This window comes from Nuphar pumila, chromosome 1 (assembly GCF_984573655.1).
Source record: "Nuphar pumila chromosome 1, dmNupPumi1.hap1.1, whole genome shotgun sequence".
Lineage (NCBI taxonomy): Eukaryota > Viridiplantae > Streptophyta > Magnoliopsida > Nymphaeales > Nymphaeaceae > Nuphar > Nuphar pumila.
In genome coordinates this window covers 18,768,157-18,794,868 of record NC_143249.1, presented here as the reverse complement: position 1 = coordinate 18,794,868, position 26,712 = coordinate 18,768,157, and the positions used below count along the sequence as shown (strand labels likewise).

Below are 26,712 nucleotides of genomic sequence, written 5' to 3'. Positions count from 1 at the left end.
AGAATGGGAGATTGGACATGCAAAGGTCATTTCCTTATTTATGGGAAGCATGAGTGAGAACACATGTGAGACTATATAAGAATTTGAAAGACCCAAGGAAGCTTGGCTCTTTATTAAACAAACTTATACTCAAAGTGATGTCACGTATAGATGGGAGTTGCAAAACAAAATTCACACTTGCAAGAAAGGAGAAAAGAATGTAAGAGAGTACTATGGGACTCTCAAAAAGTTGTGGAATCAAATGGAAAAAATGGAACCTATTTGGGAAACCCCAAAAGATGCCCAACAAAGAAATAAACAAACTGTGAATGAACAATTTTTTCAATTTATGAGAAGTCTACTACTCGAATTTGAACAAATGAGAGTAACATCCTTCATAGAAAGCAAGAAGAACTTTCACCTATTCATAAAGTTTTAGCTCAAGTTGCATAAAAGAAACAAGGTTAAAAACTCAAACCGATTCTGAGTCCAAGGATAATGTTCTAATCGTTTCAAGACCGGGTGCTAATTCTCATACATATAAGCCCTCCACACTTCTACAAAAATAACCATTTTGGAAAACCTCGGTCTTATGAAAGAAAAGAAGATGGAAAGAAAAAACTTATTTGTTACAATTGCGGAGAACCGAGACAAATCAAACCATATTGTCCAGAATTTAAAGCTAAAGATGAAAAGAAAATCGCTTTGGTTGGTGCTTCCCAAGTTGACAAGGAAAGTTCAAGTAAATCCATAGGGAATATGTCAATTATTGAAAGAAGGAAACCCTAATCGACAGTGAGAGAAGAGAAGAGAGGGAGAGAGAGATTCCAGATGAAGGAGGGTTCATTCGATCGTGACTGCCCTCTCATTCTATTTAAAATAAAGTGTAAAACATTAGGGTACGAAAATAGCCTTTTTACAAAATGTTAATTTACAATACATGAACTGGATCTGGACCCGATCCATTACATAAATGGATCGGGTCAGACATACACAATGAAGTTAATAATGTCTTCTTTTCAGCCTTCCTCAAGTTGTGCATGGTGTTGGACCATGAACAACTTGTTCTTCAAAAACCAAAATCTATCCTTTGTTAACCCTTTAGTGAGGATATCAGCAACTTGTTCTTTAGTTGACACATACATGGGCTCAATCTCTTTGTCTTCAACCTTTTTCCTAATAAAATGTTGATCTATTTCAATGTGCTTTGCTCGACTATGGTGAATGGGATTGAATGACATGTTGATGGCACTTTGATTGTCACACAGCAACAGTGACCGAGCAATCGGCTCTCCCATTTCAGTCAGAAGATGTCTTATCCATGTACCCTCGGCCGTGGCAGTGGCCATCGATCTATATTCAGCCTCAGTGCTTGATCTAGCAACCGTCTTTTGTTTTCTACTGCTCCAAGATACCAAGTTTGGCCCAATGAAGCTGCACTAACTGGATACTGATCGTCGTTCGTCTGGATCCCCCGCCCAATCAGCATCAGCATAAGTAACAATCTCATGGCCCCCGCCTGGATCTAATTCTTCCTTGCCTTTGTATACCAGCCCATCACCCACTGTACCCTTTAGGTAGCGAAGTATACGTTTGACTGCCTCCATATGTGACACACGAGGTTCATGCATAAACTGGGATACCTGATTAACCGAATATATTATGTCAGGTCTAGTAAAAGTCAGGTATTGCAACATGCCAACTAAACTGCGATACTTAGTGGGATCTCCATATATATCCCCTTCTTGCGAACTCAATTTCTGATGAATGACACTTGGAGTTGTTAACGGCTTACAATCTGTCATGTCTGCTCTGCCGAGAATGTCCAGCGTATATTTGTGTTGAGTAAGGGTAAGTGTATCATTCTTGTTATCAACTTCTACCCCAAGAAAATATCGCAGCTCTCCCAAATCTTTCATCTTAAATCTCTGATTTAATAACTTCTTCACCTGCTCAATGTGGCTTTTACAATTCCCTGTGATGATGATATCATCTACATATATCAACAGAAGAGTAGTAACTCCTTGTTCATTGTGAATGAATAATGAGTGATCTAGAAGAGATCTAGAAAAGTCATGCCGTTGTATTTCTAGAGAAAAACTGTTGAACCAGGAACGAGAAGCTTGTTTCAAACCATAGAGTGCTCTCTTTAACTTGCATACATATTTTTTGGCGTCTCGTTCTGCATACCCAGTGGGTTGTTCCATGTAGACCTCTTCTTTTAAATCCCCGTGCAGAAAAGCATTTTTTACATCCAGCTGGCTCAATGTCCATCCATGTTTAATGGCTAGACTCAACACAATACAAATAGTCCCCATCTTAACAACAGGACTAAAAGTTTCATCAAAGTCTTGGCCTTCCTCTTGTGTGAATCCCTTGGCTACAAGTCGAGCCTTGTACCTTTCGATGCTCCCATCTGGTTTATATTTTATCTTGTACACCCATTTTGACCCAACGACATTTCTGTTCAGTGGTCTAGGCACAATCTCCCATGTGCCACATTCATGTAAGGCCTCCATTTCTTCATTCATTGCTTCTACCCATCTTCTAGAGCTCGCAGCTTGATAAAACATAAGAGGCTCATCCTCTTTACTTATGGATGTCAAGAATAACTGAAAATCCATTGAAAAATTTTTATAACTTACCTACTTGTCAAGCGGATGTCGAATCCGTGAAGATCTTCTGATATCTATTTGCTGCGAAACGGATGATCCAGATGGATCCGTGTTCGTACAAGGAATGAATGAGGGCTCTTTCTCTCGCCGAGTGTACACAATTCCCTTATACCTTGTTGGCTCCAAGTCATATGTGACAGTTTCCTTCGTTTGAGTCTCATTGGCTGAATCCTCATGTGGCTCATTCTGACTGCAATTTTCTGGACAATCTACTGTACCGTTGGAGAAGAGTTTTGAATTTAACCATGGGTAGTATACCTCAATGCTGGAGCTTGAGTTATCAGTATCCACCATAGTTGAATTAGTATCCTGATCAGCAAAGTTCATTTCATCGAAAATAACATTCCCTGATATTTTGACACACTTACTCAGGGGATCATAACACTTGTACCCTTTGTAATCTTCTGCATATCCTATAAACCTGCATTTCAAAGCCTTATCTTGGAACTTGTGCCTGAGTGAGCTATCAATGTGCACATAACAAACAGACTCAAACATACGTAATTCATGATAATCAGGTTGTATGCCAAAAAGCGAGAAGTATGGTGACTTATTTTCTAAGATATTCATGGGCAAGCGATTTATCACATGAACTGTGGAGTGGAAAGCCTCAGTCCATAATGATATAGGGAGATTGCTCCCTTGCATCATGCTCATCGCAGTCTCAACAATATGTCGATGCTTCCTCTCAGCAATCCCATTTTGTTGAAGTGTATGAGGGCAAGACACTCTTCTCTTTATCCCATTATGTTGAAGAAAATTAACAAAATCACTCGAGGAGAATTCACCTCCTCCATCACACTGGAAATTAAGAATGTTGGTAGAGAAATGATTTTGAACAAAAGAGTGAAATTTCTGGAACAATCCAAAAACTTCTGATTTGTGCTTCATAAAGAATATCCAAGTGTAACGTGAGTAACTATCAATGAAAATAAGATAGTATTTACTGCCAGAAAAAGAAGTAATTGGAGCAGGACCCCAGACATCTGAACAAATGACCTCAAATGGCCTTGAAGCTCTTTTATTAATGGAAGCAAAAGGTAAAACATGACTCTTACATAGATGACAGCTAGAACATTTTGTATCAACGACTTCTGAACTCAGACTGGACTTAGGAATAAGATTATTCATGACAAGTTTTTCAATGAAATGACGACCACAATGGCCAAGACGACTATGCCAAAGTCTTGGCTTATTACTTTCAGAAACAGTAAATATAAAATCAGAATCAAAGACTTGACGTTGGTGAGGCTTCAAGGATGAATAGTTGGAATGAATGAAGGAAGGATCTTCTTGGAAGATGTACATTTTGCCCCATCATTGTCCTTCAGCGAATATCCTCCTCGTGCGAAGATCCTTGACATAAACAGAAGAGGGAGTAAATTCGACTGAAGCATTAGCATCATCAACAAGTTTTGAGACAGAAACAATGTTCTTTTGAATATTAGGAGCATGGATGACACTTGGAAGTTTAAGAGAGGATTTTGACATGTGTATAATGGCATTTCCAGTATGTGAGATGGCATGATGGGATCCATCTCCTGTGACTATGCTATTCTTTCCAACATAAGGTGTAAGAGTCAAGAGCTTACCTACATCACCTGTAACATGAGTAGCTGCTTCGGAGTCGACATACCAAATTCCTTTGTCATTTTGCTTCATATTTAATCCTGCCAAGGCTGCCAACAGTAACTCTTTTACTTCTCCATCCTTTTTAGTCTCTGCTTGTGGAGCTTTCCCTTTGTTTTGGGGATTAAACCAACAATTCGCTTTAATGTGCCCTTTCTTGTTGCATAGGAAGCAGGTGGGAATGGGTCGTTGTCCCTGGACATTGGGTGTTGGAAGAATGCCACGACCTCCATAGTTATTTCTCCCTTGGCCTCCTTTTCCTCGAAAAGAACTTCCTCTACCTCGACCATAACTCATTCCCATAGCCAGCACATCTTGTGTTCCGGAATTCCCATGAGAGGTTTCAGAGGAACCTTTCAGATTCATCTCATATTGCAATAATTTTGCACGAAGATCTTCAAACTTTGGAAGTTCTAATAGACATAGTAAGGTTGTCGTCATAACATGATAGTCTGGCCCCAATCCACTCAAGGTTTGTTGTACTTTATCTTTTTCACTGACAAGACACCCAACAACCGCCAACTGATCTGTGATGTCTTTCATTTTATTCAGGTATTCCATAATAGACATGGAATCTTTCTTCAGCATTTGAAATTCTCGCTTAAGAAACATAATTCTTGCCTCAGAAATTTGTGAATATGTTTGAACTAACGTATCCCACAGTTTCTTTGCCGAACAATCATCAGGAAGAGCAATAAGGACCTCCTGTGAAAGAGTTGAAGTGATGTATGCCACTAGCGATTGATCTCTCTTCATCCAAGCAACATATTCTGGATTCTTGTGAAGAACAACAGATTGTTCTCCTTTATCGTCCGCCTTTTCTTGCGAAAGGAATTCTGGAGGCGGTGGGACCGATCCATCCAAGTGACCAGAGAGGTCCTGACTTTTTATAAACGGAATAATCTGTCTTTTCCAGGTTAAGAAATTGTAGTTATTCAATTTTTCAGAAACTAGTTGACCAAGAAAACTTGAGGACAGACATGATTGACCGTGAGTAAATTCCATTTGATGAATATGCTTGAACTGACACTTAGGTAAAAAAAACATATGAGGAAAGACAGATGGCTACTAGCAGGCAGTTCTCTTTAGAATCAACAAAAAATACAAAGCAGTAGAAAAAGAAATCACAGATTGATAGTGATTAGCAGGTAGCAAGGAAACACATATTCAATGCAGGGAAAAACAGCAGGAAAAACAGCAGGAAGGAAATCACAGATCAAGAGAGGCAGATTAACAATGATTAGCAGGTCACAGGGAAAAACACAGATTAAATGTAGGAAAAACAACAAGAAAACAGCAGGAATTAAACCACGGATCGAAAGAGGATCGAATTTTCACAAAGGAAAGGGGAAACCTGATTTTATTAGACACAGATTTTGTTGGTAGAAACACACTGATGAAAGAATCACAGATTGATGCTGTGATTCTTTGAGATTCACGGCTGATTTTGTTGGTAGAAACACACTGATGAAAGAATCACAGATTGATGTTGTGATTCTTTGAGATTCACGGCTGATAAATCTGGGCTTTCTTCACACAGATTCCAGAATCACGCAGATTCATGGTTGGGTATTCACGGCTGGGTATTTGATTCACACAGATTCACGGCTGATGAATCTGGGCTTTCTTCAAGATTCACGGCTGATAAATCCACTCTGCTGACGCTGATGGGCTCACGCTGGGATTTGCTCACACAGATTCACGGCTGATGAATCTGGGCTTTCTTCACACAGATTCACGGCTCACGCAGATCCACGCTGGGCTTTCTTCACGCAGACTCACGCAGATCCACGCTGGGCTTTCTTCACGCAGATCCACGCCTGGCTCTGATACCATGAAAGAAGGAAACCCTAATCGACAGTAAGAGAAGAGAAGAGAGGGAGAGAGAGATTCCAGATGAAGGAGGGTTCAGTCGATCGTGACTGCCCTCTCATTCTATTTAAAATAAAGTGTAAAACATTAGGGTACGAAAATACCCTTTTTACAAAATGTTAATTTACAATACATGAACTGGATCTGGACCTGATCCATTACATAAATGGATTGGGTCAGACATACACAATGAAGTTAATAATGCCTTCTTTTCAATTATCTCAATTGATGGAAGCCTTACAACCTCTCCTCAAAGGTTCCTCCACAACTGGTGCCACCGTCTCCACTTCATCACCACCTGGTATGACGCCTTGGCTCTTAGATTTTGGTGTTTCATTTCATATGACTTATAATAGTTTCATGCTTACCGACCGTAGTATCGATTCAAATAGGAAGAATGTTTTTGCTGTGGATGAAACCTCTCTTGATGTTAAAGGAATTGAAATTTTTGAAAAATCTTCAAATTTTTGTATTCCAAAAATAAGAATTATTCCACAACTTAATTTAAACTTACTTTCGGTTTCTCAAATCACCGATCAAAGTTCTCATTCACATCTGACCAATGCTTAATACAGGATCTTCAGTCAGGAAAGCAGATTAGGGAAGGTCATAGAGAAGGAGATTTCTACAATATGGATTGGTTAATTATTCAAAAGAAACCATCTTGTCTCAATGTACAATAATTGGATTTGATTTTGTAGCATCAAAGACTAGGACATCCTAGTATTACTAAACGGTCAAATGGATCTCATTTGAGAAATTTTCGTAGTGAAAAAATTCAATGTACTGATTGTATACTTGCAAAGATGAAATTCATTCCTTATCAAGATATGGTATTTTTTGCTTCTAAACAACTTGAATTAATACATTATGATGTTTGGGGCCCGGCTCCAGTAAACTCTAAAGGTGGATACATATATTATGTTATCTTTGTGGATGACTTTTTTCGTTATACATGGATTTACTTTCTTAGGCACAAAATGAAGAATTTGAAAACTTCAAAAAAAATCACAAATTAGCTACAAATCTATTCAAAACAAACATATCCATCTTTCGTTCTGATTTAGGGAGAGAATACATGTCAAACGATTTCAAAAGTTATTTAGAATCCAATAGAATCTTACACCAAAGGTCTTGTGCAAACATACCCCAACAAAATGAATTAGCCGAACGAAAACATATGCATATAATAGAAACTACGAGGACTCTGTTCATCTCCAAAGGTGTTCCAAAACATTTTTTGGCTGAGGCAGCTCTTACTGCAGTGTACCATATAAATCGGATTTCATTGTCAAAACTTCAAAATGTAACTCCATACGAAAGACTTTGAAGTTTCTCCAGATTATTTTAGACTAAGAACCTTGGAATGTAAGTGTTTTGTGTTGACAAACAAAAATGACAAGTTATCTCCAAGAGACATCCCCTGTGTATTTTTTGGGTATGGTGGGAGTCAAAAGGGATTTCGATGCTATGATCTTGAACATGATAAATTATATGTTTCAAGAAATATTACCTTTTTAAAAAAGAAAAGTTTTTTTGATAAAAATGTGCCTAAAAGAGAAGGTGAATATATATACTTAGAGTTGGATTCTAAGAATGATAGTGATTTGGTATCATAAGGGAATTAAATTGATGATAATCAAATACATACTCAGTGTAGTGGACGTTAGGTTCATTCTCAAATTATTCAATATAAAAGAAGACAAGAGAGCTATCATCCAATCTCATACAATCAAACTAAAGACTATCCAGAATGAAAAAATGTCATGGGTGAAGAAATAAGAGCATTAGAAAAATCTAAAACTTGAGAATAACTAACTTACCACCTGGGAAGAAATCAATAGGATGTAGATGGGTCTTACTTATAGGAATATGAGATAGATTATGATGAGACCCTTGCCCCCGTTGCGAAAATGACTATTGTTAGAACACTTATAGTTGTGACTGCTTTTAGGAAACAGCCCATCTATCAAATAGATGTCCAAAATGCCTTCCTTAATGGAGAATTAAAAGGAAGTATATATAGATTCACCACCTGGGTACGATATTATGAAAGGAAAAAATTGTCATCTTAAAAAGGCCGTGTATGGTCTCAAACAAGCATCAAAGGCCAGGTATGATCGCTTTAGTTTTGTTATGACTAGTCTTGGATATTTTTCATGATATACTGACACTGCTTTATTTATTAAGAAATTTGTTGTAGGCATTGTAATTCTGCTCCTCTATCTTGATGACATGATCATAACAAGAGGAGATAAACAAGGAGTAAATCATATTAAACATGTACTTAAACAAAATTTTGAAATAATTGATTTAGGCTTTCTCAAATTTTGTTCTCAAGATTGAAGTTGCTTATTCTCCTCGAGAATATGTACTATCTCAATCTAAATTTATTGTTAAGATTAGTGACAGGTCTGAGCTTGACTAACGAAAAGAGAGTAAATACACCCGAAGTTATCAACTCAAGATGAAGATTGATAATGGAACTCGATTAGATGATCTCACACCATATCGACAGATGATTGGTGCCTTGACATAATTCACCATCACCAGACCAGACATCTTTCATGTAGTTCACACAGCTAGTCAATTTAAGTACTCTCCTACCTCAGTTCATATGAGTGTTGTTAGATATTTAAGAAATTCTATTAATAGAGGATTGTTAGTCTTCTCCCTCCCCTATTGAATTAGTTGTAATTGCATATTCTGACTCTGATTAGGGTGGAGATCCCAATGATAGGCACTTAATCATTGGCTTATGTGTTTTTGTAGGAGACTCACTGATGTCCTAAAAATGCAAAAACCAACAAAAGGTGTCTCTGTCATCCACAGAAACCGAGTATCGAGCTATGTCCACCACAACATCAGCAATTATTTGGTTGAGGAGCTTGCTGACAGATATGGGAGTATCATCAACCATACCATTCAGGTTATGTTGTGACAACAAAAGTACCATATACATTGCTGGAAATCATATATTTCATGAACGCACTAAGCACATCGAGATGGACTGTCATCTATGTCATACGAACTCTTCTAACAGGGCACCGCACCTGCACCCAGGCGGGTGCAACACTTGGACACAACTTCATTTGTGTTAGGTGAAGTCAACCACATTGAGGTCCATTTCTATCTAAAAGTAGATTCAGTTAACCCTAATCAAGTCCATTTTTATCTATATTATATATATAAATACATAAATACACACAAATACACAGTTAACTTAAAACTGTTAAAATTTATATATATATATATATATATATATATATATACACCCCGCACCCCCAGACCCAAGTTTTTTTAAAGTGCCGCATCGCCGCATCCGCACCCATACTCGCACCTATGTGACATAGACTGTCATTATGTTAGAGAAGAATTTTTTAAGAAGACGATTTCACTATCACATGTCATGTCCGAATATCAGCTTGCAGACTTCTTCACTAAAGCCCTTCTTTCGACTAGATTTCATTTCTTGTTAGGCAAACTTTCGATGATCATACCATAAGTTTGAGGGGGAGTGTTAATGTATATACAGTTTAAGGGGTATTTTAGTTATTGTAAATATTGCATACATGAGCTATGTCTTTTAGACAATGCATATCCTTAAGATACTTTCATGCATCAATAGCAAAATCAAATTTTGCCAAACTTGAGCACTTCTTGATGTCAACACTATTGATGAGCCATCCAATGATCTTGAAATGACCCCTCCTCCATTCTTTTCATCTTCTTTTATATTTGGCAACAACTTTAGACATTTCTTTTCCTTGAAGCGCTACTTCCTTGCCATTTTCGATCTTGGTAAACATAAGCTTAGGTTCTCTTTCGGTGCCATCAACCAAACCCCATAGACCCTTTTTCTATATTTTGTGTTTTACTATGGATGACCACATCACATAGTTTGTATCATTGAGTCTCACGGGAATGAAAATGACAACTTTTCGATCATCCTCCAATTTTACAAAGAAGAAATAGAGAGAAAAAAGAAAGAAAGAAGATAGAATGAAAGTAAATTATTCTTTGGATACCACGAGCCGACGATCCGCCCTCGCACGTCCACACAAAAAAGTTCCTTAACCGATGGCTCTGATACCATATAATGAGACAAACAAAATCTCAAAAGAGTGCCACAAAGGCTACAATGAGATACTAATACAATAGTGGTTACTTATGGACCAAAATAACTCTCACAATGGAGATACACACCAACATAGCTTTAACGGGCTATTAAACGTTGGCACTTGTGTACAAACTGACTTCCTAGAGCTTAGTTTGGTTGGAGCAGGACCATAAATTAGTCCTGACGACATTCACTTCCTTTAAAAAAATTATGTATTTTCGGTAGCGAATTTGAGGTCGTTACACCAAGCAAAAAAAGGTAAAGAAGGCCTAGGGGCCAAGGGAAAAGGCAAAGAAGGAGAGAGAGACATCCCTTAGACGAGACGAATTAAGGAGTGAGAGAGAGGAACTTTCAAGTTCAATTCCAATTTCATATCATTTGCTTACAAGATAGATGCCATATATATATAGGCTTTAACAAAAGCATTAAACCATAATGCAAATAACAAGAAATATTAATAATAGTGCAAACTTCTAAGAGCTCCTTAGATAGAACTTACTAGGGCTTTAGGTAACACCCAAAACCCTCGTAAAGCTCCTTATACGTCCATCTAGGGCATTCAACAGGGGAGGTCAACCTCCCTTGGAGAGGCCCACCTGGCTGGCTGGCCCTTGGGGTCTTTTTTGGATCTGGTCTCTTCAAGGTTGATCCACTTTGCTCCATGCTTCGATCCATCCAAGGCTTAGTCGGGTTGGATATTTTCTTGCTCTGCTCCATTCAACGCCAAGTTGGATACGGGTGCCATTGGATTTGTATCATTTAGTGTCATGAAACCAATCATTGCCTTAACCATCAGCTGGTCAATTTTATTGCAGCAAGATCTTATGGTACATCAACGAGCTGATTTACTTGATTGAATCGATCCCAAAAACTAGGGTTGGCCATCTGATCGGTCCAGCCCGACATTGTACATCTTTTATATTTTTATTTTTTCATTTTTTTTGTTTTTGTAAATCCTAGAATAGGATTGGGCCTAATGGTCATTTGACCATAGAACCGTTGGGGAGACCCCAACGACTCACTTGGTTCCCCTATGTACATAAAGGGGTTCAAACCCCATATGTTGTAAGGCTTTTGCTTAAAAGCTTTAGGTGAATACAAATCCTATTTTTTATGTTTGTTGTATGCCCTTAAGTGTGGGTGATTCGTGTGGATTTGTGATTGTGTAATTGACCCATTAGTGGTCATTGTGATTGTGTATGTCCATAAGTGACATCTTTGTATTTCATTATACAGAGTTGCATCAAATTTGTCCATCATTGGAAACCCTGGAATAACTATATTTATGTGAAACAGAAGAAATTGATATGAATAGAAGAGTTACTAGAGATTGTGTAGAATCATGTGCAATGTCTTGCATATCCTATATGCATACGGTTTGTGTTAGTGATGGCCTAGAAGACAGCATAAAATGGCATTTTCCTCTGTAAATTAAATTTGACACATGAAAAGCTGGGGCAGAGGATGCTAATGCTAGCTTCTAAAATCCTGGTCAATATGCACATTCCATCCACGACACTGGGTACATGCTCCTACAAATTCAGGAATGGTTTCAAGCCTCGGAAGGCAACTTATATCCATCAGGTTAAGCAACTTCACCCATTTGCAGAGGATCATTAACGGCTCCATTACATGGCAGATGAAGTGGTATCTTGCCAAACAAGACACCCACTGTCACAATATTCGTGCTCATGCATTGCCAAGAACACATGAAAAATAATACGGTGGCATAACAGATATTTTGAGACAGAAATCTGAATATTAACATGAACCAAGGTACCTACATGTCAACTTCATTGAATGTGGTCAGCATCGCATAAGTGTTCTGAGAATCTTTCAAGCGGGTTGCAACTCTTTTCCTTAATCTTGTCATGGGAACCTGCAAGTTTGCAACCATTGTGAGTTAAGAATCCAGCCCAACTATAGACAAATAAACATCTTTTCCACAGATCCTACAAGAATATTCAATATTTTCCATAAGAACAGCCATTTTGAAGGAATTAATACTTACTCTTCTTTCTCTCTCCTTGGGAGGAAGCTGAGGTTCAGTAGGTAAGCCTTTAGACAGTGGTGGGGAAGGTGCCGAAGACTTGTGCTCAGTAACTGCCTCCAAGGGCTTTTTTTTGTCTACTGTCTGCTCCTCTGCAGAAGGGGGTGGCAAAGGAGCATCTTGGGCAGACTTCTCTGTCTTTGTTGGAGCATCCGACTCAGCAGCACCAGATTTTGAAATGATAGCAATCTTCGTTCCAGGAACAACAGTATCACCTTCCTTAGCTACAAACTGCAATGAGTTACATGTCAATAGATTTTTCGGAAGAAATAAATGTGATTAGGTACCAGAGTACATTCAAGCAAGTACTATATATCCAATTTGCTGATTAACATGTCATGTGATAAATACTTACCCTCTGGATGATCCCAGCTTCAGGACTAGCAACATCAATAGTAACCTGGAAGTAGACAAGTATCTATGTTTTAGAAACAATACTTACTTTCAACAATTATCTTCAAATCCAATTGGCAAATGATAAAATACCTTATCTGTCTCAATTTGAGCTATTGCCTCGTCAACCGCAACCTTATCACCAGGTTCTGATCCAGATGGATGAAAAACAAATAGTATAGACAAGCTATTGAAAGAGTACCAGATTTTTTATCAAAGAAACATACAGGATCAAAAAATACTATTTGTATTACATACTCTTCAGAAATGTGGCCAGAGTTCCATCTGTAATAGATTCACCCATAAAAGGGACTACCGCATCAACTGAGTCACCTTCATTTTGAAATTTTTGGTAAATGATTATTTAGTTAGATGCATGAAATGGAAGAAAATAAGACAACTTATGACAATATTACACCTGATTCTGAGGCAAATGATCTGCTCCATATGGTGTATGAAGAGTCGCTCCCAAGTAGCATACCAATTTCACTGCACATTCCACGTAACAGCATAAGAAAAATATAACAATAAAAGCCCAAAGAGAAACTACAAGAAACTAAATTGGAAAAGAAGAAAGTCAAAAAATTAGCAGGAAAAGAGATATATATAGAGAGAGAGACACTTTTGTGCTAACCTTGTACACTTTGTACCAACTGGGCTTCCTGAGACAAGTTTAGAAGAATAGAACAACAATCAGCTTCTACAAACAGCAGTAAAGATGACCCACCATTAATCAAAACAGAAACTTATGAATAATTTACCTGACAAACGATGGCAACAAAAATTTCTGACATGCTCATATCCCCTTAAGAGAAGCAATTTCTGCCCATAATTTTCAAGAATTTAGATCAGTGAAATATGAGAAACAAAAGTTTGCAGTCCAGATTGTCTGTTTTGTCTCTCTAACAAGCTCACAACAACATAAGCACCAAGAAAGACGAGGCAAAACTTGTCCATTCTCATAAAGTTGAATAAAAGTTGACATCAAAACAGCAGTATTATCACGATAAATTGAAGACTTCTTTTTTTGGATAAAGAATGCTGGGGTGTGATGCCCCTGGGTCATTGAAAAAACATTAGTTGCACAATTCACAATATGATACCATACATTCAGGGTTTCTGTCTGGAGGTTATCCTTCCAGAGTACAATGTTGTCTTGACTAACAAGAATGAGTTGCAAGTGTTCTTGTGTTCTGTCTTCATCATGAAAGACAAATTTTATGTTCTACCCAAAATTAAACGGGCTGGCATCTCTCTCTCAAGAATGAAACTTCATACCATGTTATCACCAAAATCCACCTCCATACACAACTTCTTTATTCTGGTCAAAGATCTACTTAGAGATCACCTCATTATAAAACATGAGCTTGTGTCCAACGTTTTAACAAGGAACTCACTATATTGCCTAAGACAACCAATAAATTGGTCCCTCAACTTTTTGAGATAAACTTGTTGAAATTCCGATAACGTCATATTTTCCTATACCAACCAGTTGTCAAAATTATACAATACTAAATTTAAAAAATGCTGTGGAAAATACAGCTAATTCAATAAGAAAATGATACCATATGACTAACTTTGGTCATAACCCAATAAGATTAAACATGTGCTCCTAAAGGCACCCACTTACTAGCAGAAATTTGCCTCTTAACTACAGGAATAAAACCCTTGCAATTTAAAATAAAAATTAAGACACAGAAAAAGAAGCCCCAACTCTCTCTCTCTCTCTCTCTCTCTCTCTCTCTCTCTCTCTCTCTCTCTCTCTCTCTCTCTCTCTCTCTCTCTCTCTCTCTCTCTCTCTCTCTCACACACACACACACACACACACAGATGTAGTGTTCTGGCCAGTAGAATGTTGTCAACGGGCAGGTGTTTCTCTGGCAGGCCATAAACTCTCAAACAATGTCCCATCCTCTCTCGCCCTTTTTTTTACCAAAATGGCTTCCATGGCATCTCTGACTAATCACTATGCTCAAAATTGGTCAAATTCTACATCACATACGTAAAAACTTCAGCAAAAAATATGAAAATTTTCTACTTTGGTCTTGTTATTTCTAAAACACAAAAAGAATTTGTTGATTATTTGATTCCTTTCATTTCTTTGGATGAGTATTAGTTCAGAACTTCAGATAGAAATGACTCTCCTTTCATTTCTTTGCATGAATATTTAATTCAGACAAAAATGATCTCTCTGTGGACAAAAATTTAACTCAATTAGTTAGTCACTACATATCAACATTACGAGGTTGAAGATGGGAACCATCTATCAGGAAATGCTCTTTCCTCCGATCAATTTTTCATTTTGCTTCATTAGATAATGCACATCTTATTCAAGGACTTGGTTACTAACCCAATTGAGCATCCAAAGTCCAAACCAACCTTTGACAACCAGACAACTTTAATTGAGTGAATGTGCAATGACATATTCCAACAAAGATTCACATGCTTTGCATCTTTCCTTCCAAATGATTCTTCAAGAGTCTTGGTTTCTTCAAACCATAGTCACTTGTATTGTTAAAGGTAATTTCTCGGCGAGGGTATTTCTCGGAGAGATTTTCAAAAGTTGATAAGTCTCGAGAATATCTCATGTGTTTAAAAAATTAAAAAAATATAAATAACAACAAAAAAGCTAAGAAAATAATAAGTTTTGCATTATTTTTCTTCCAAAAATATAAAGAAACATATTTAAAAGGTTTTAAAATATAAAAGAAACAAAAAAATAGGAAATGTGAACTTAAAATAAATAAAAAAAGAGTTTTTCCCAAAAATATAGTGATAATATCACAATATTTTGTCTTTTGATGGTATTTTGAAAATATCGCGAGATATTACCTTTAATATCGGTATTTATCACAATATTTTCAAAATATCCCCGATATCGATGACAGTGCTTCAAACTATAGCCACCGCAAGTGGTAAATAGCATCTACAGATCACATGACTGTTGTATTGATTGCCATCAATTACTATCTAACTCAATATGCCATTTACACTTGCATGAATGTTTGTATTCAACCATCTCTCGTGAATAAGCATTATCACAATGTGGTTTCTTGTGCTTCAAGTACTTTGACAGATGAATCCACAAGGACTACAAGGCTTCCATGATGTTCTGGAAAAATCAATGAACAGAAAGGAAATGATAACAAGGGAAATCAGCTGTACCTCTTTTGAAGAACCAAAAAAACTCTTCTGTAGCATAGATTGTTCAGGAGAAATCCTATGCAAGAACTGCCCATTGGTCTGCAAGAAGCATCAAGGACTAAAACGCACGCACACACAATCCATATTCTTTCGGCAGGCAACAATACAGAGAGAGAGAGTGAGAGAGTGTGTGTGTTCACTGTTTTCCTTATGATTGATCAATACCCATCACCAGAATGGACCGCATGGCAAAAAATACAACCATGAGAAACAATGAATCCTATTCTTCTAATCTTATCAAAGAAGATGAAGGAAGTTATTACCAAGGTAGAAACAGCAACAGAGGATCTACCACGGCCAACTTTTTGTATCACAGCCCACATCATTTTTTTCTTCTTTTGAAATCCCCTGCCAGATAGAGCATAAAGAGTAAACCTCAATGAAGGCCATTGATTTGGACATCTAATAGATATTTCAACTAAAATGCTACCTCTTTTGAGTACCAAAGTTAGCAATAAGCATAGAACAGAGAACGTCTAAGTTCCTTTATTCAAGGAACACCCATTTGCATAAGCAGCTTCCAGATGCCAATAAACCACTGAACTGATTTTACTTGTCATACATTTTAGATTTTACCGAGAAAACATCATCATCATCATCATGAATCCCTATCCCAACTATATGGGATCAGCTTTAGGAGTCCTGTTTCACTATTCTTCCTATGTACAGCTACAACCTCAGTCATTTACAGAGACATGAACACAAAACTAGGAAAACAACGACCATGAGCAACTACAATAAACAATCCACAATCTGACCTATCAGAAAAAAATCATGGTTCAATCAACAAAGTAAACAAAACGATTGATCGAACTCCCAAAGAAAAATCTAACAACGTGTGACATATGAAATACATAAAATGAAGCGTAGGATAATTTAATATCATGGTCATCGTTTGCAAGATAATAAACACAATTTACGTGCTCAATTAAGTTTTTTCTTTTGTTTATGGTCCAACCTACATACCAAATATCACAATCTCAAAGAAATAACAAAGTAAATGCGCAAATTCCCTCCAAATGGGAAACCAAGGAGGAGTAGAAAGGTATAGATACGAAACAATCGCAACAAATTCGAGCAAAAATCCTCATGATAGGGCCGAACGTAAGCATCTAAAACCCTAACTCTAGGAAATTATTTCTCTGATTCAGCCATAACCATTCAATCAAACAACCAAATGTTCGACCTAATTAGATCGAAACTAATAAGGAGAATCGGGAATCCAAACACGAAAGTGATGAGGACAAAGAACGATAAACCCAAAAAAATCAGCAAAAGTTGAGGGGGGAAAAGAAAAAATCAAACGAGAGCTAATCGGAAAATTCACCTGGAAGAAGACACGATCGACGGAGAAGGTTTGAAAGAACGGCCGAAGGGGATGGAAGAGAGAGAGAGAAATGGAACTTGGAAGTAGGGGTATCAACGGGTCAGTTATGACCCGGTCCAGACCCGTATCGGATCCCTTAGAGTTGGGGTCACGATTTGGTATCAGAAGAAGGGGTTCGATTGACTATCCAGTTCGGACCTGTGAGATGCGATTAGCATATGGACTCGGATATGGTTTATGAATTTTCATACCAAGCCTGGTTTCGGCCTGAGTTCATATTAAGATCCGTAGTTTTCGATTTAAAAAAAAACAAAATTATTTTACCGGGTTGGACCAGGTCTGATTTTGTAATCTTTATCGGAGTAGGGTTTTTTTTCTATGAAAGGTCAGATCGGAGCTGGGCCTTGACTCGGTACCAAAACCTCCTAATCATATCCAGGTTAAAACCTATCCATTTACGATGGAAGTCCGATTCATTGACAGCCCTAGTTTGAAGCCATCGGGTTTACCCTCTCTCTGTGGGTCCTGATCCGACCCGATCCTGTGAGAACCTTTAAACCCTTTTTATTAGTTAATTTTTTACATAATTACTAGACTAATGATGCGCTGGTACACTGCACCAAGGACCATGAGATTTGATTCCTTTAGATGATGTGGTTAGGAATATCTCTTTATGGATATTGGGCCATCACATACATCCAATAATCTCTTAGAACAGAACCTAAAAAAAAAAAGTAATTGTAGGGAGTCTAATGAACTGATGATGCAATATTAGTGTAGGCCAAGCACATCATGTTTGGAGGACTAATTAAACCGCATCAAACAAAATAATTTTCTCATTTTTTTTGCAAAAGCTTGCTTCTTCATTTTTAAAACCCTTTTGTATGATCCAGTATTATCACATTTCATTTTGTGTACAAATTCAGCCTTCATGGATTTCTTCAGGTCCATGTCTCATGACATTAACATTCTGATCTTTTAAAGGACTGTAAAGTGTTCAAAGTTGTAGCTCTAGATAAGAATGAATAGAAAAAATAAAACTAATAAAGCTGACCTCATCTAGTTGGGATAAAGCGACGACGATGATGTTCTGAACCAAGTATGGTTCGAACTGCATTTGATCCACTTGGACAACACTTGAAAGCCATTTGTTTTTGCCACTTTTTTCGAGTGTATTTGATCCACTTGCGTGAAACATGAAGGGAGTTTTAACGGGTTATTAAAAAGAAGTGAGAAACCATGATCACCACTTTTTGTCACCATCTATTGCCACTACTAGTACTCCCTTGTATCGTTGGATGAGAGAGAGATTGTCCCGTGTACACATTTTAATAAAAGAAGACCCGATGTTACCCCAATCTTCGGTTAATAGTTAAGCATCAGTATTAAAGATGGAAAGAGAACCCTTACAACCTTATCAAGAACACGACCGTGCCACATTATGACCCAGAAACATTTTGGGCTACAAAATCAGAAAGTAGATTGATCTCACAAGAGTATGGTAAACAATCATGTATTTCAAGTTTTATCAATTTGATGCTGATAACTTACATTGTGAAGAAAATCCAGCAGCTTGCTGGAAAGATGGGGAGCAAGTGTTGACATTGCAGATGCCCATAATCAACAGTGCACAGCATCTCCCACATCTACTTCAGTGCAAATGATGACAGGCCATGAGATTAAGATAATCATTTGCCTCTTCTACTCCTTTCCCTGGCCTTATCCCCTGCACTATCGTGATCGTCCCTGTCCCTGTTTCCACTCTTGTCATGGTCATGATGAGACTTTTCCTTGTCACGATGTCGATCACGCTCTCTATCCACATCATTTTCATGTTCCTTTTCCCGACCTCTACTAGAAGATTTACGATGGGGACTCAGACTTCTACTTCGGCTGTGGCTACGGTGCCGCTTCCTTGAAGACTCACGAGCATCATCACGTCGCTCCTTCCTTTCTAAAGAAGTCCTCTCTGCAATAATATAACAAGTAAACATCTTTAAATGTTGACAGAAAATGTTTTACAATGCACGCACACATGCACACACAGAGAAACACACCTACACCGCCTCTCCTTCCTTTCTAAAGAAGTCCTCTCTACAATAATATAAACAGTAACATCTTTAAATGTTGATGGAAAATGTTTACAATGCACGCACATGCACATACAAAGAAACACACTTACATTATCAACAAACTACACTGAATGAGCTGGCAAAGAAGATAACCAGATGAGCATTTCTTTGAGAGTGACTATCTAAAGTCAGGGCTAAGATGCTAAAGTCGTGTTTTAACCAAGGTGGCTCGGGTTCATTCCGCTACAAACCTCCTTGTGGGGGCAAAAGAGAAAATTATAATCTTATCCACAGTAGTAATAAACAAAGCAGAAAAGAAGAATATTATGCACCTAAAATTCCAATATAAGCTCTTCTACGCACAAAAGTATAAATGCACAATAATGCTAAATTGTGACAGAATTTCCAAGTAGCTAAATAGCAGCATCAGTATCCACCTTTTCACAATAGGAAAAGGAGGAAGAAAAACCTAGAGCTCCATCACACAGTGCATGGTTTTTGCTTACAATAAAGTATCAATAAAGCATTTGATAACGTATGTTCTTTTTAATGCCATCCACCTAATTGAAAGCAATGAATCTCTTGCATACCCGAAGAACGAGATGAGTGCTGACTGTTCCCTCCAACATCTTCATTTGGATACAACAGCTCAAGTTCAGACTGCAGTCGTCTCCTGTACGCCGCCACTTTCTTCTCAATTTCATCAGCATTCTTACTACCACGCTCTTCAAGAGATTCACGATATTCCAGAACAGCAACCTCCAGCCGTCTTAATTTTTGCCTGAAACAGAGGAAGGAAGATGCTTTTAAAATTTCTTTCATTTTGTTTATTTTCTGTGTTAAAATGTGAAGGTCGAGAATTTAAAAAAAATGAAATTTGCAAAATCAGTGAATGACAATAAACATGTCTAAATCACAAAAAGTACACCATGTCATCATCACCTATGCTCTTCACTCATCCCACTCTCTGAATATGCAGAGCGACTAGTCTCAATAGTTGCACTCATGTCATTTGCCTCATTGGGAATGTTGCTGACATCTTCACTACCTGAAGATGAGTAGCTTAATCCAAGACCTCCACCACCCTTTTTATCTTCATCATCACTGCCTATATCCTCTCTAGCCCATTTAGAGGCAGGCAACACTGGCTCAGATCTGCCTTTCTTCTTAGTAAATGGTTTTACTTCTGGCTCAGGAATAGCAATGGTATCACCTAGAGTAACAGCTGATGTTTTATTGTTTGATCTCGTTTCATCTCCATAGTTGGGCCATCCAGCCGAGTGAATTGCCCCAGTTTCAGGTTTTGACTCCCGGCGAGCGCCCCAGCTATCATCATCCCTTGAATGCTTACTGGAAGATGAAAAGCTTTGTCCAAATCTAATGTCATCATCACGTTCATAAACCCTCTGTTTTTCTGCTTCCTCTAGACTAAGTAATCGTGCAACCATCATTTCTCTACCACCACAAAGAGATAATCCATTATGTCTACAGCGTCGTTCCAGCTCAGCAAGAGGGAGGTTCAGTAGCTCCTTCATTGCTGCTCCCTTTCCCATTGCTAAGGCAGCATCTTGGTTAGCTTTACTTCCCTCAGCCGTATCCTCATTCATACCTTTGTGCTGCTCAACCTCAGGGGCATCTCCACATATCGAATGGAATGGGATGACTCCAGAATTTCCAGGCCGAAGAAAAGTAGCTCGAAGTCCATTTATATACGAGTCAGAAAAGAGAAACCAGTCGGACCAAACCTGAAGAACCTTCAGAACTCGCTCCTGAAATCATCAAGGATTAAAAGAAATTATTATAATAAATTAAACTTGAAAACAAAATACATGTGGATAGCAACAAAACAACGCACTTTGAGGGCTTCAGCCGTGATCCTCCCAGTGATGCTGCGGTATAGGTCATTAAAACTCTCCATTATGTCAGGCAATGTTGCCTCAAATTTTGTGCGATATGCAGATGCATTTCTAACAGGTGCACTGCTATTATGCAAGACATCAGAGACAAGCATAAGCCTGGCAACTTTGGTTGGTATAGGAGTTTCTTTGAGTGTCAAAGACTCCGCCAGAACCTCAACCACCTGTATCAAATACAAAATTTCATTGACAAATAACAAGTATTTTTATACAAATATAGAATTAGAAACAAAGTTGATCATTCAAAATGTTTAGGTTATTCAACTGTCTGATTGTAATAAGTAAATCAGGACCTGCCAACTTCACAACAGAAGGTGGTTAAAATCAGCAAAAGTACCTCTCCAGCTGCATCAGCATTATCCAGAGAAAAACCCATTGCTTCTTTTATCTGATTTCTCTCCAATGTCAGAGCACGCAACATATCCTCAAATGCATCCCTCTGTGGATCTGTCAATGCACGTTCTATTTCTACCCTCTAAACAGAAAAGGAAGGAAATTAACCAAGAAAGGCATATCTCATATCACCTTTTTTTCCAGTACAACTGTTTTCCATAATATCATGATACACCTTAGAAAACACCATATAGTTAAAACCCCTGACACTTACCCGACTCTTCCCAGCTGCATAGGTGGCTGTTGAATCCTTTTCATGCTCTGGACTTCTGCTAGGTGGAAGAGATGGTGGGATCCATCTAAATAAAAGCAAAATAACAAATTACTGCATCATATTAGCAAAGACAGGAAAAACTTGCCACCATGTACCAAGCATCGATTTAGGTCTACACCTCTATTCTTTTGACCACGTAATGATACAAGAAAACAATCAAAAGCTACTGTTTGAGCCTATGTAACACGGACTCTTCTAACAGGGCACCGCACCCGCGTGCAACACTTGGACACAGCTTCCTTTGTGTTAGGTGAAGTCAACCACACTGAGGTCCATTTTTATCCAAAAGTATATTCAGTTAACCCTAATCAAGTCCATTTTTATCTATATTATATATATAAATACATAAATGCACACACATACACGTAATGCTAACTTAAAACTGTTAATATATATATATATATACTCCCCGCACCCAAGTTTTTTTAAAGTGCCGCATCCGCACCCGCACCTATGTGACATAGGTTTGAGCAAAACAAAGCACACAAAACCATTTAAATGCCTTCAAATGCAAATGGGAACCAGCACGTGTTTTACCGCCCACTTCCTGTGATCATGATGAAAGGTTCTGTTCTCCACCGTTGGAGGGTATCTCCCTGAATAACCAATAGGCAACTATAAGCAGAACATCTTCTCCACATCATGAAATCATGCCAAAACTCAGAAACCATCAATAAAGCTTTTTGACAATTAATCGTGATTAACAAGTGAAGGAAAGAACAAAATTGTATGCAAAATCTTTCTGAACCAGATTAAAGTTTATTCTTTGAAAAGAAATCATTGTACTCACTTGAGCAAATGAATAGAGCCTCCACACATAGTATGTGTGCTCCTTCGTTCCAAGTTCAAATAAGAAATTAAACACTGGATTACCCCGACCTCTCTCCATGACAGCTTGCTCAAAAGCACATCCATCATCAAGAACATACATGGCCATAGTATCAATGACATGACGAAGGTGATCATCTTCAGGTGTATGAACCATAATGTCGGGAACATTTGGAGTAAGCACCTAAAAATCAAAAAACCAAAATGCATTTTTATGACAGGACATACAAGTCCAAGATAAACCCAAAAAAAGTAACCAAAATTGTTAGATAATTTGTATATTGTCACTGCAAGCATGATAAAACATTGTTTCAACAAATTATCAGAGCAGACTTTGCAGTACAACAGTGTGACAGAAGTATCTCAAACTGAAAAATCGCTTGAATACCACTCCTGAGTTAGGCTTTTCACAAGAAAAAACTATGACAATCCAACAATCTAAACCTTTACAGTACACATCTAGCAAAGTTCTGCTATCAACTTCAAGTATTAGCATGGATAAAATTTGACAATTCGCTATTTAAAGGCTTCAAATATATTGATAAGAGATAATGAAGTATGACTCAAGGTTTACAGATCCTCTGTTTTTTCACACTGCACCCAAAATTATCAATTAAGCCAACTTGAGCTGCTTATGCAGCCGAGGGTGGAGCTAGATCACCTTTCACACGGCGTCATCACCTTGCAGAGAGGAACTTAATGGTACATAAGACGTGACCATATGCATAAAAACAGCTCCAATACACAAAAAAGGATTTTTTGCTGAACAGTACCCTAGCTGATGTTAAAATGTAAAACTGTATATATATATATATATATATATATATATATATATATATATATATATATATATATATATATTCTTTTCTGTAACTTTTTTTCTTTATTTTTATTTTGTCTTTATGTCATCTAGTTCAGTTTGAACTAGCATGACAGTTGCTAGTCAAGTCCTGTCCAGACTTGACTAGCAATAGAGCTGTTGGACACAGTCCAACGGCTCTATTTAGAGCTGTTGGACTGTGTCCAACAGCTCTATTAAGTCCTCTTTCAGCTGTGTATACAAAGGGGTGCAGCCCCTCTTGTATTTTAATTATAATGCTTCCTAAGCAATTGGTTTTTCATATCAATGAAGAATACCTTTTTATTTTTATTTTTATTTTTATTTTATTTTATTTCCAGTTATACCCTTTTTAAGGGTTATGCTTTAGTGTCATTCTTGACACTTTCCCTTGAGAATCTAAGCTCGTGTTTCGAAGATCCCTATTTCATTTCATGGCATCAGAGCCGCGGAAGTACTAGATCTTGAGGAAAATCTGCCTCGGTTTCCGTGCCCGTTTGCAAAAGCGTTCACCACTTGAAGAGAAGTGTTTTATCACTTCATTGGGAAAGATTTCACCTCTTGTTGTATTGTATTTTCTTCTTTCTTTTTCATTTCTCTTCTTGTTTCTCTTCTATCCCTTTTTCTTCTCTCCTTGTAATCAATGGATGACAATGATAAAGTCATTATCATGCCTATGAAACTAAACGATACGAACTATGTAACATGGGCTTCAATCATGAAGCACCATGTATGGGGGAAAAGGCCTATGGGGGATTGTGGATGGTTCTGATTCGGAACTCAAGCTATCTCTTACTAAAAAGGAGGGAGATAAAGAGGTCCCTCTATCGAAAGAAGAGAAAACCAATGCTCTTGCCTCATACGAGAAGAAATGGAAATAATGAAGAATATTTCATGCGAAGATAATGTCATGGCTTATCAATAGCGTTGACATTAAAAAATGCTCAAGTCTTGCAAAATTTGATCATGCTGATAAGGCATGGGAATACCTTAAGAATATGTATTCCCCTAAAGATATTGCACATGTGTGCAACCTCCAAGAAAAAGTTTGAATGATGACACAAGGAGACAAAACTATTCGTGAATATTACAATGGGTTGTCCGAACTTTGGGAAGAACTTTCTCTTTTAGAACCAAAGTGGCATTGTGCTGAAGACATCGAGCTTCGTCAGAAACAACTCGATGATGAACATTTTTACCAGTTTATCACTGGATTAAGGCCGGAATTTGAAACCACTAAATCAGCCCTCCTTCACTGGGGAAAAATTCCTTCTATTGTTGAAACTATTGAAGAGTTAACAATGGAAGAAAATCGCCTCTGGAAAGGTTCTTCAAAAATTGAAGATGATTTTGTTTTAATCGTGTCTACACCAGGGAATCATGTTCGATCATATAGGCTTCCTCACTTTAACCGACAAAATGGTGAATATGATAAGAAGAAAGTTATTTGTCATCACTGTCATGAACCGGGAAACTATAGGCTACAATGTCCCAAACTTAAGGAGCTGAGAGAAAAAAGAACTGCAATTGCTGGATCGGAGCCTAAAGATCAGGATGCACCAGTTTCCTTGGCCCAACTAATGGAGATTCTTCAGCCTCTCATCAAAGGTGTCTCTTCCTCATCTGAAGCTTCAACCGGCGCAGCAGCCTCATCTTTTTTCGATTCAGGTAAAATTTCTTGGCTCCTTGACTCTGGTGCATCTTTTCATATGATCCCAAATAATCAAAGTCTATCCAAATGTGTTAAAAATAAAACAAGTGTGTCAAAGGTTTTTACTGTTGATGGGACTTCTCTTGAAATAGAAGGAATAGGAAATTTTGAAAAAAATTATAAAACAAAGAAATTTTCTATTCCAAAAATTAGACATGTTCCCAAATTAAATTTAAATCTTTTATCTGTATCTCAAATTTCTGATTATGGGTGTAATATTTTTTTTCTTCTCATGGTTGTTGGGTACAGGATCGTCAGTCAGGCAAGCTGATTGGGGAAGGCCATAGAGAAGGAGGACTCTATTACATGAATTTTTTGGAAATGCCAAAGAAAGTTTTTTGTTATAATATTCAGAAAATAAAGTTGAAACTTTGGCATAAGAGACTTGGTCACCCACATATAGCCAAAATCCAACATTTTCCAAATCTAGGAAAATTTTGTAACTCTGAATCATTTGATTGTAAAGATTGTATTCTTGGCAAAATGAAAAGATTATCATTTCTGAACAAAGCATTTTTCTCTTCAAGACCACTTGAATTAATACACTCGGATGTTTGGGGTCCTGCACCAGTAATTTGTACAGGAGAATTTGTTTACTATGTTATTTTTGTCGATGATTTCTCCTGACATACGTTGATTTACTTTCTCAAACATAAGTCTGAAGTATTTCCATACTTTCAAACTTTTCATAATATGGTTAAAAACAAGTTTCAAAATAATATTGCTATTTTTTGCACAGATTCAAGGGGAGAGTTTTTATCTACAGATTTTCAAAATTATCTTAAGTTGCATGGCATCACACATCAAAGATCTTGTCCTTATACACCTCAACAAAATGGACTAGCGAAACGAAAACATCGTCATATTATAGAAACCACTAGGACTTTATTAATAGAAAATCAAGTCCCGAAAGACTTTTGGGCAGAAGCTACCTTAACTGTCACCTATCGTATTAATAGGATGCCATCTTCTTCGTTACAAAATATCACTCCCATTGAAAAACTTATGAACATTTCTCCAGACTACTCTAGACTAAGAATATTTGGGTGCAAATGTTTCATATTTACTGACAAAAATGATAAACTTTCCCCTCGTGCGATTCCCTGTGCCTTTTTAGGATATGCTGAAAATCAGAAAGGTTATAGATGTTTTGACTTCAAAAATAATAGACTATATGTGTCTAGAAATGTTTCCTTTCTTGAAAAGGAGAGCTTCTTTGATTTTAGAAAATTAATGATGATGATCAAAGAATTATTGATCTTAATCAGAATGTTGAAAATGAAGAAGTTCATAGGGATACTAGTATTCAATATTTCAGGCAACAAGAGTCTAATCCTCCATGTGCACTTGAAAAATATTCTAACATTCCAACTAGACAATCATTCCGAGTCTCGAGGCCTCCAGAAAAGTTTGTATCATACGAGTCATTCT

The 26,712-nt window shown here is 37.5% G+C and overlaps 2 protein-coding genes across 5 annotated transcripts in view; both read right to left on the bottom strand.

Annotated features, from left to right (window-relative positions):
* Nucleotides 1-17,296, bottom strand: part of LOC149848215 (dihydrolipoyllysine-residue succinyltransferase component of 2-oxoglutarate dehydrogenase complex 2, mitochondrial-like) — a 31,600-nt gene extending 14,304 nt beyond the window's left edge. Inside the window, exons 1-11 of the mRNA XM_089984334.1 lie at nucleotides 17,250-17,296; nucleotides 16,186-16,270; nucleotides 15,884-15,961; nucleotides 13,480-13,540; nucleotides 13,353-13,380; nucleotides 13,137-13,207; nucleotides 12,977-13,051; nucleotides 12,812-12,867; nucleotides 12,681-12,725; nucleotides 12,287-12,556; nucleotides 12,060-12,154 (exon numbers count right to left, since the gene is read on the bottom strand). Coding sequence (XP_089840460.1) covers nucleotides 12,060-12,154; nucleotides 12,287-12,556; nucleotides 12,681-12,725; nucleotides 12,812-12,867; nucleotides 12,977-13,051; nucleotides 13,137-13,207; nucleotides 13,353-13,380; nucleotides 13,480-13,540; nucleotides 15,884-15,961; nucleotides 16,186-16,248 — 842 coding nt within the window. The 5' untranslated portion in view covers nucleotides 16,249-16,270; nucleotides 17,250-17,296. The remainder of the gene's footprint in view (nucleotides 1-12,059; nucleotides 12,155-12,286; nucleotides 12,557-12,680; nucleotides 12,726-12,811; nucleotides 12,868-12,976; nucleotides 13,052-13,136; nucleotides 13,208-13,352; nucleotides 13,381-13,479; nucleotides 13,541-15,883; nucleotides 15,962-16,185; nucleotides 16,271-17,249) is intronic.
* Nucleotides 17,297-18,602: 1,306 nt separating this feature from the next.
* The window catches only part of LOC149848214 (protein RRC1-like), a 68,616-nt gene continuing 60,506 nt past the window's right edge, over nucleotides 18,603-26,712 (bottom strand). For 3 of the 4 annotated variants that reach the window (XM_089984044.1, XM_089984120.1, XM_089984229.1), the window contains 8 exons: nucleotides 22,695-22,916; nucleotides 22,442-22,500; nucleotides 21,845-21,929; nucleotides 21,575-21,712; nucleotides 21,177-21,401; nucleotides 20,264-21,090; nucleotides 19,912-20,102; nucleotides 18,603-19,218 (listed from right to left, as the gene is read on the bottom strand). In XM_089984044.1, the coding sequence (XP_089840170.1) occupies nucleotides 18,938-19,218; nucleotides 19,912-20,102; nucleotides 20,264-21,090; nucleotides 21,177-21,401; nucleotides 21,575-21,712; nucleotides 21,845-21,929; nucleotides 22,442-22,500; nucleotides 22,695-22,916 (2,028 nt within the window). In that variant the 3' untranslated portion in view covers nucleotides 18,603-18,937. Of the gene's footprint in view, nucleotides 19,219-19,317; nucleotides 19,344-19,431; nucleotides 19,576-19,911; nucleotides 20,103-20,263; nucleotides 21,091-21,176; nucleotides 21,402-21,574; nucleotides 21,713-21,844; nucleotides 21,930-22,441; nucleotides 22,501-22,694; nucleotides 22,917-26,712 lie in introns of those variants that run through there. The other variant, XR_016427020.1, reaches the window with a different exon arrangement.